The following is an 8,761-nucleotide window of genomic DNA, read 5'->3' on the forward strand; positions in this document are numbered from 1 at the left end:
AGCTGCCATTGGGTATCAGGCACCAATGCCCTGGGTGACGGAGTATGAGGCCTGACCTCTCTGGGACTCAGTTTCCCCCTCTTGTACACTGAGCAGATAGGATCAGAGTGCTGGTTCTCAGCCTTGACTACACTGTAGTTGCTTGGGGAGATTTTAAAAATCTCCATTCCCACGCCTCACCTTGAGCCAATTCTAGCTGAATCTCCAGGGGGGTGGGGACCAGGCCCCAGTATTCTCGAAGCTCCTCTGATGGTTCCAGGGTGTGGCCAGGGGTGACACCTGGGATTAGAGCCGTGGTTCCCATCCCTGGTTGAGCACTTGAGTCACCTGAGCTGCTGATTTACAAATACGGGTCCCCCGGCCCCTTCCCTGGAGGTTTTGGTTTGGTAGCTCTGAGAGGGGTGCCCAGAATCTGTATTTCAGACAAGTCCTCCTGATGATTCTCAACACCAGACACATCTTGGAAACATGCAAAGGGGGCAGCAGTTCTTCAACCTGGTTGTGTGTATGAGTCACTGTGGATCTTGTAAAAATGTAGACTCCCAAGTCAGTGGGTGGGTGGTTGGCGGTGCTGGGCTCCCAGGTGGTGCTGGTGCTGCTCATCGGGGACCCCACTTTGCGTCGTGAGGGAGTAGAGGCCTCCCAGGAGGCCTCCACCGGCCTGAAGCTCTGCAAGCCCCCAAGCAGGTACAGCCCCCGCCCCTGGTGAGTCCTAGCTCCCCCATGGCCCCTGCAGGGCTGCTACTGCCCGCCACCCTGCTGTAGGTATTCTTGGCTGTCTTTGCTGTCTCCGTTCTCCCTCTCCTGGCTGTGTGCCTGGAAATGAGCAGCAGAATGCAAGACCCCGGCCAGGCGAGGCACACACAGGACTGCCTCTCTGCAGAGCTGCCCGGGCTCCCCACTCCACGCCGCCACCCGGCTCTGGCACCGCGGCTCCGGGAGCCTGGCGAACCAGGAGCTTCCAGCATGGAAGCACAGCTCCTGCTCCAGTGAGGCTTTTCCCAGAGACGTGTTTCAAGTACCGATTTGGTGTCCTTGTGCTTCTGATCTTGCCAGCCTTTCACGAGCCATTCCCTTGAATGACGACAAGCAGTCTTGATGTGCTGGGTTAAAACTCTTTCAACGGGGGCTTGTTTGTTTATGAAACAGCATCAGTTATCAGGGATTTCCAAACTGGCTTCCTTTCTACTGGCGTCGCATCCAGAGCGGCGCCGCCAGCCGCCAGCCGCGGTGACAGCCGTGTTTTGGTGTTGCTGTTGGGCCTCGCAAGTCTCGGGGGTGGGAAGGGGGGCCCGGCGTGTTTGGAGCGCGAGGGATAAAAGCTCGTTGAAACACCTGTGCTCCCGTGTTCAGACGCTCCCCGATCTCGCATGTTTTATTTGGTGGCTGTTATTTTGCAGCACGTTGTGAACGGAAATCATTATCAAGAACGTGTGCCGGGGGCGCCTGGGTGGCTCAGTTGCTTGAGCGACTGCCTTCAGCTCGGGTCATGATCCTGGAGTCCCGGGATCGAGTCCCGCATCGGGCTCCCTGCTCGGCGGGGAGTCTGCTTCTCCCTCTGACCCTCCCGACCCTCCCCCCCTCTCCTGTGCTCTCTCTCTCAGTCTCTCTCTCAAATAAATGAATAAAATCTTAAAAAAAAAAAAAAAAAGAACGTGTGCCGGGAAGAAGTGGGTTTTCATGGCTCCTAGACCCCCAGGCTGCAGGGGAAACCACAGTGCTTGCTCTGCAGAGGGACAGCTGCGGCTTTCATCAGGAACCAGCGAGGGGCTTCTTGGCCGCTGGGCAGAAGCAAACCTAAGCAAACAGTGTGGGCAAAGTGAGGCAGAGAGAAGAAAGGCGGGGAGAATTTGCCTTGAAGGAGAGAGAGCGTTTGGCTCAGGCACTCACATTTTTAAAAAATTTACACATTTTCCAGAAGCAAGTGGCATCGAAGAGACTAGGAGTATTAGGTGTCCTTTGGGGGACAACTGCAGGAACCCCAGCTCAAACCAGCTTAAGCAAAAGAAGAGGTTTATGTATTCATGTCAGAGAAACATTAAGAGGTGTGTCAGCTTCAGGTATAGCTTGATCCAGGGCCCCAAACAGTATCTCTCCTCTCTCTCGGGGAGGGCTTCATTCTCAGGTAGGCTCTCTCTGCGTGCAGGCTCCAGGCAGCCCCAGGTACCATACCATCAGCTTAGCAGCCCCAGCAAAAAGGAAGCTCCTTTCTGGAAAGCCATGGTGCAGCCTCTCATTGGCCCGGCTTGGATCAACTTGCATACTGATCCAGTCCCTGTGGGCAGGAGGAGCCAGCACTCAGATTGGCCACACCCGGGCCTTCCTCACACTCAGCCCTGCAGCCCTGGGGTGAGTTAACTTCAAACATGGCACAGGGATGAGAGAGGACCAGGGTGGCTCCCAAGGGAAATCAGGACCATTGGCAGGCATCGATAAGCCCAGGGAAGCAGCAAGTGTCCTCGTGCGGCATGTGGAGCAGTCCCCTGTGCCCCCTTCTCAGTCAGTGTAGCATGTCCTTCATGTCAGTAAAACAGGAGGCTTTGACTCACATCAGTGACTCAGAACCATCTTGAAGGATTGGTACCCCTCGGAGTGCCTGGGTGGTTCAGTCAATTAAGCATCTGCCTTTGGCTTGGGTCGTGATCCCAGGGTTCTGGGATCAAGCCCCATATCAGTCCCCCTGTTCAATGGGGAGTCTGCTTCTCCCCACCCCCCATTTGTGCTCCCTCTCACTCATGCTTTTCCTCTCTCAAATAAATAAAATCTTTAAAAAAGAAATTGGCACCCCTTCAGGGCACCAGGGTGGCTCAGTCGGTTAGGGGACCGACTCTTGATTTCAGCTCAGGTCATGATCTCTGGGTCATGAGATCCAGCCCCGCTCAGCAGGGAGTCTGCTGGAGATTCTTTCCCTCTGCCCCTCCCCTGCTCTCTCTCTCTTTCTCTCTCAAGTAAATAAATAAAAAAAAGAATTGGCAGCCCTTCTTAATATCCAAGATGTCTAAAGAACTCCCACAACTCAATACCAAAGAAACAAATAATCCGATTAAAAATGAGCAGAGGACCTGAACAGACATTTTTGCGAAGAAGACAGCCAGATGGTGGACAGACATATGAACAGATGCTCAATATCACTCATCATCAGAGAAATACAAATCAAAACCACAAGGAGATACCACTCACACCTGTCATTATGGCTAAAATCAAAAACACAAGAAACAATAGGTGTTGGCAAGGATGCGGAGAAAGGGGTCCCCTCATGCACTGTTGGTGGGAATGTAAACTGGTGCAGCCACTCTGGAAAACAGAATGGAAATTCCTTAAAAAGTTAAAAATAGAACTACCAGAGGACCCAGTCGTTCTACTTCTGGGTATTTACCTGAAGACAGCCCAAGTGTCCATCAGTAGATGCCTGGATAAAGAAGACATGGTATATAGATACACTATGGAATATTACTCAGCCAGAAAAAAAGAAGGAAACCCTGCCATTCATGACAACCGGATGGACCTAGAAGGAAGGAGGCTAAGTGAAACAGGTCAGAGAAAGACAAATACCATATTATCTCACTCACGTGTGGAATCTAAACAAAAGAAAACAAAACAAATGAACGAAACAGACTCATAACTACAGAGAACAAACCAGTGGTTGCCAGAGGGTTCCAGGGAAGTGGGGGATGGGCGAAATGGGCAAAGGGGATTGAGAGGCGCAAGCCTCCAGTTATAAAATAAATAAGTCCCAGGGATGAGACATACAGCCTAGGGAATACAGTCGATAGTATTGTAATAACTTCTGGTGGTGACTACATGTACCGTAGGAACAGTTCATAATGTGTATATAATTGTTGAATCACTATGTTGTGCACCTGAAACTCATATAACATTGTGTGTCAACTATGCTTCAGTTAAAAATTTTAAAAAATCATTTATTTTTTAAAAAATGGCGCCCTTTTGAGAATTTGAGACCCATGGGCCCATCCCCTCCCAGAAAATACACATGGTCAACCATTTGCCTCTAATTCCTAGGGGACACGGGCCCTGCAAGGGTGCCTGGCACGGAGTCGCTGGCCTGGGTGCTCCCCCAGGCAGCAGATCCCAGGCTCAGGGGAATACCGGGCTCCCTCCGGTGCCTGCCGAATCAGCATTTCTGGGCCAGGGTGAAGGCCTTCTTTGTTCTCTAACTTGGAGGAGACAGAGTGGCCATCTTGAAGAGACTCCACCCCAAGAGCAAAGGCAAGAAATCTCATTTGTGTGCATTTTTCTTGCACTTAGAGCTGCTGCTTGCCTGGGTTTACTTACTTGGAAGTGAAACGAACAAGGCTTCAGGCGCACGGGGAGTGCTTGTTGTCACTGATGTTGTCCCCAGTGGGAGGTGAACACATCGGTCATCGAACCCAGATGTCCGTGATGATGAGCCCATTGAGTCCTGTGTTTCCGTTCCACACGGCAGGCTGGGAAACTCCCCCGAGTTACTGCAATGCTTGGCGTACAGCAGGCAACCAATAAATGCACGTAGGGATTAATTAAAGGATGAATGAGTGAGCAGTAAGTGAGCAATGGACTATTCCAGAAGTTAATTCTTTAAAAACAAACTGGGATGGTTTCACACTAGAGGACAGGGCCTGGATTAGAGCTGTGAGCAGGCGCCGTGAACACATGGCCCTTCACCCCACCCACCTGTCCCACCCAGAGTGCGTGCCCTTCTCCTCTGTCCCATCTGCCAACCCTGGCACCACTGACATTGGGGCCGGGTAACTCTTTGTGCCGGGGGCTGTCCCACACCTAGGATGTTGAGCACTCTCCCTGTCTCCACCACTACCTACTAGTAGCTCCCCTCCCCCATTGTGACGACCACAAATGTCCCATAGATTGCCAAATGTCTCCTTGGGGCAAAATCACCCTAGATAAGAACCCCGCCCTCACGTTTTATATAAAAAAAGGGTCCCGTTGTCAGAAAGCAGGGACTCAGCCACTTGCACTAAGGATTTAGGAGAGACCGGGCTTATCAGAAGTGGGCTCTGTGTCCTTTCTGCTGGGCTCTGGTCTGGGCTGTTTACTTTCGAAGGCCCTGCTCCCTTGGGTCCAGGGCTCCTCTGTGAAGGAGAAAATGGGGGAGCTGAGAACCCCAGCTCTGCGGGAGGGCGTGGCAGCCAGGGGGACTGAACTTTCAGGAAGGCTGTCCCATGACGAGAGGGATGACATTATAGCCCTACCTGCCGCGTTTGAGCGCCGAGGGTGCGCAAACCCCGCACTAAGCATGGGACACGCTTCCTGCCGTCGGATCTTCAACACCAGGCAACTGTCATTAGCCCATTTTGCAGCTGAGCAAACTGAGTCTGAGAGAGGCTGTGTGAGTGGCCCGAGGTCACACGGCAGGTCAGTGGTGGAGGTGGATTCTAACCCAAGCTTCCGTGGCAGGGAGGCCTCTGTCTGCATCTCTCCCTGGTGACCTTGGAGAGCTTGGTACCTGGAGCCCCTGAAAGATCGCTCCTGAGGCTCCACCCCCGTGCGGGGAAGATGCTGGCCCTGGTCTCAGGTGCCCAGAGTCCAGCCCGGAGTCCCCTCCAGCTGACCGTGGTGCTGTTCTCTCCCCGTAGGGTGTTTTTCCTGAATGTGCCATTCGATTCTGTCATTGAGCGGCTGACCCTGAGGAGAATTGATCCTGTCACGGGAGAAAGGTTGGTGCCAGGCTCCTGGTGGCTGGCTGTCTGAGGGCTCCAGGGGTCGGGCCCTGCTGGGGAGCCTCCCCTGTCCGTCCGGCTGACTGATGATGCCACAGCAGGATAGGTCTGGGCATGACACCGACAGAAGACTCTAGAAAGGGGGTTCCTCCAGTCGGTTCCCCTGGGCAGTGTCTGTGGACCCTCCGCCTGGGAGAGTAGCCAGGGAATGGACGTCCGAGGCGAAAGGTGTGCCCACTCTGTCCCGAGTAGCAGTTCTGACCTGCGCATGTGACGTGGCTGGATTGACGGGCGACCCCGAGACGCTGTCACGGTGATGCGCACGGCCGAGGAGGCTCCTATAGAAACATGCCCGTGGGAACCAGTCCACCAGGGCGCCCACCCTGAGTCCCAGGAGGTGAATTCTGAGTTTTATCCTGCGGTCGACCAAGTATAATCACTGTGTTGGTACTGAAACGCAGTTGAAAGTCCCCACAATCACAAAGAGGTAGAAGCTTCCATCCTCGCTGGCACCCAGGGCCATGTTTCTGGGTAGGGGGGACTCAGGAGTGGAGTGGGGAGGGGCAGGAAAGAAACACCAGGATTTTTCTAAACTACAGGTTGATTTCTCGTCCTTACGCCGAGGGAGGGTCTCACTGACCCATGTCAAGTCCAATGGCCTTCACACTGCCCTGCCCCTGGGGTCCCTCCCTGTAGTGACCGTCTGTGGCCCTTCCTGTCCTCTCCGCTCACATTTGCTGTTACGATGTCCCACTCCCCCATTCGGCTGCAAGCTCTAGGAGCACAGAGCCAACACTGTCTTGCCTCACATTGCCAGGAGCAGACATATTGCCAGACAAATAGCAGATGCTTGATAAATACTGTTCAGAGGGAAGAAGAAAAGGGAGAAAGGAAGGGGAGGAAAGAAAGGAAGGAATTGGGGACTTAATATATTCTATTCTGTCCACCTGTCACTGACCTGCATCCTCCCCGGGGGAGGGACATGCTTTGCGTCTCGGGCACCAGGGCCCAGCTGAGGGTGTGCAGTAAATGTTTGCTGGTAGTGGGCACGGTGACCAACTGGGTCAACAGTGGGACAGAAGGCCCCTTCTTCTCCTGCCCTCCGGGCCAGACCATAGGTCACCTGCTTCCCCCGCTCTCTTGTAGGTACCACCTCATGTACAAGCCCCCTCCAACCATGGAAATCAAGGGCCGCCTCCTGCAGAACCCAAAGGATACTGAAGAGCAAGTCAAGCTCAAAATGGATCTGTTCTACAGGAATTCCTTGGAGCTGGAGGAGTTCTATAAGCACGCCATCAGCCTCAACGCGGACCAGGACCCATACACAGTGTTTGAATATATAGAGAGTGGGATCATTAATCCTCTGCCCAAGAAAATTCCCTGATGGGCTCTGAGCAAGGAGCATCCTGCAGGGAAACAAAGTTAATGCCCTCCCCAACCTCCTGGAACCTCAGCCGAGCCAATAAAGAGTGCTGGGTGCAGTCTTATGTGTCCTCAAGGTGAGGTGGCGAGAAGGTGGCCTTGTTTTGGGGTCTGGGGACACGGGACGGACAAAGCCCAGGGAGGCAGTGGAGTGCAGCAGGGCTCCGGGACCCATGCGCCGGGTGCCCTTGGATGAGGCACGGACCCTCAGAGCCTCACCTACAACCAGAGCAGGGGTCATGCCAGTTCCTGCTCGTGGGGCGCAAGGGAAGCTCTCAGCCCAGTGCTGGGCACACAGCAAGTGCTCAAGAAATGTAGTTTTTAAACGCCCCCCTCTCTAGAGCAGCCCCGTTCCGCAGTGCTGGGCACGCACTCTCTGCACCGCCCAGCACGGCGGCCACGAGCCATAGACGGTTACCATCTAATTGCACTTAATTTTTACTAATTTAAATATAAATGTATTATAAATATAAATTTATATTACAAATATAAATAGTTACAGGTGGCTTCCTGGCTGCCACATGGGACCGTGCGGTTCTAGACACACTTAACTGTTGCTTAAGAGGCGCTGGAATCCGGGCACCTGGGTGGCTCAGTCGGTTAAGCGTCTGACTCTTGATTTCAGCTCAGATCATGAGGTTGTGCAGTTGAGCCCCATGTTGGGCTCCGTGCTGGGCGTGGAGACTGCTTAAGATTTTCTCTCTCTCCCTCTCTCTAAAAAAAAAAATAATAAAGTGCCAGAACCCTTTAGAAGGCCTGCTCTCAGGTCCCAGGGAAGCAGCCCCTCTGGGCCTGCAGAGCCTGCAGTCCACAGGTGTGGACACCAGGGGGACAGGACGGCCGCATCCTCTGCTGATGGAGCTCTTGATCCTCTTCCATGAGCTCCCTCCTCCTCCCACCTCCCAGGTGATCTCCCCATCAATAGAAGCGGACACTGCAGCCACAGAGGGTGAGTGACTTGCTTCAGGTCCCCTGGAGCCACCGACACCTGAACCTGGTGCTCTGGGACTCTCTGCCTGTGGGACCTCGGGAGGGCCAGGTCAGCCTGGGCCCCAGACTGCGGTTCCAGCCTCTTGGCTCTGAGGATGCCCAGGTACTCTGGGCCTCATACCCCTTCTAGCCTGGGGTAGCCCAAACCCCTCCAGCCACGATCTGACCCTGATCCCGGCCAGGCCTCACAGGCCTGGGTCCTCTCTCCAGGGGTGACTTCTGCCGGGCGACTCAGCCATTAACCCTCTCTCCCTGCCCTGTTCAGACACTGGGTCCCACCTCCTGAAACTCCATCAGAGGCCTTCCCCTCCCAGACCCCACTTCTTCCCAACCCCCACAGGGAAGGGGGTGTCTACCCTGAATGTACCCTGACAGTGGGCTCCTGCCCACTGTCCCAGTTACAGACCACATGACCTCAGGTTGCAAACGCTCCATGCGTGATGAGACTGTGCTAGCTTACACCCAGCACCCCCAGATTGGAGGAGACAGTAAAGCAGAAAGGTGGCCAGCCCTGGCCTGGCTAGGATTGCTTCCGTTACCCCACTCTAGTCCTCTGCATGTCATTTCGGATCCCACTTTACCAGAACTCTCCCACGAAACACCATTTGGATGTGAATCCTTAGCCAAAGACACAAAACATTCATTCACATATTAACGCTCATTTTGTGGACGCC

The 8,761-nt window shown here is 53.9% G+C and overlaps 1 protein-coding gene across 3 annotated transcripts in view; it reads left to right on the forward strand.

The window, feature by feature from the left end:
* The window catches only part of AK8 (adenylate kinase 8), a 115,877-nt gene extending 108,775 nt beyond the window's left edge, over positions 1-7,102 (forward strand). For all 3 annotated transcript variants that reach the window (XM_035015533.1, XM_035015534.1, XM_035015535.1), the window contains 2 exons: positions 5,592-5,672; positions 6,822-7,102. In XM_035015533.1, coding sequence (XP_034871424.1) covers positions 5,592-5,672; positions 6,822-7,059 — 319 coding nt within the window. In that variant the 3' untranslated portion in view covers positions 7,060-7,102. The remainder of the gene's footprint in view (positions 1-5,591; positions 5,673-6,821) is intronic.
* Positions 7,103-8,761: the final 1,659 nt, after the last annotated feature.

The sequence above is a fragment of the Mirounga leonina genome, unplaced genomic scaffold, assembly GCF_011800145.1.
Source record: "Mirounga leonina isolate KUSES-001 unplaced genomic scaffold, KU_Mleo_1.0 Mir_170, whole genome shotgun sequence".
Classification (NCBI taxonomy): Eukaryota; Metazoa; Chordata; class Mammalia; order Carnivora; family Phocidae; genus Mirounga; species Mirounga leonina.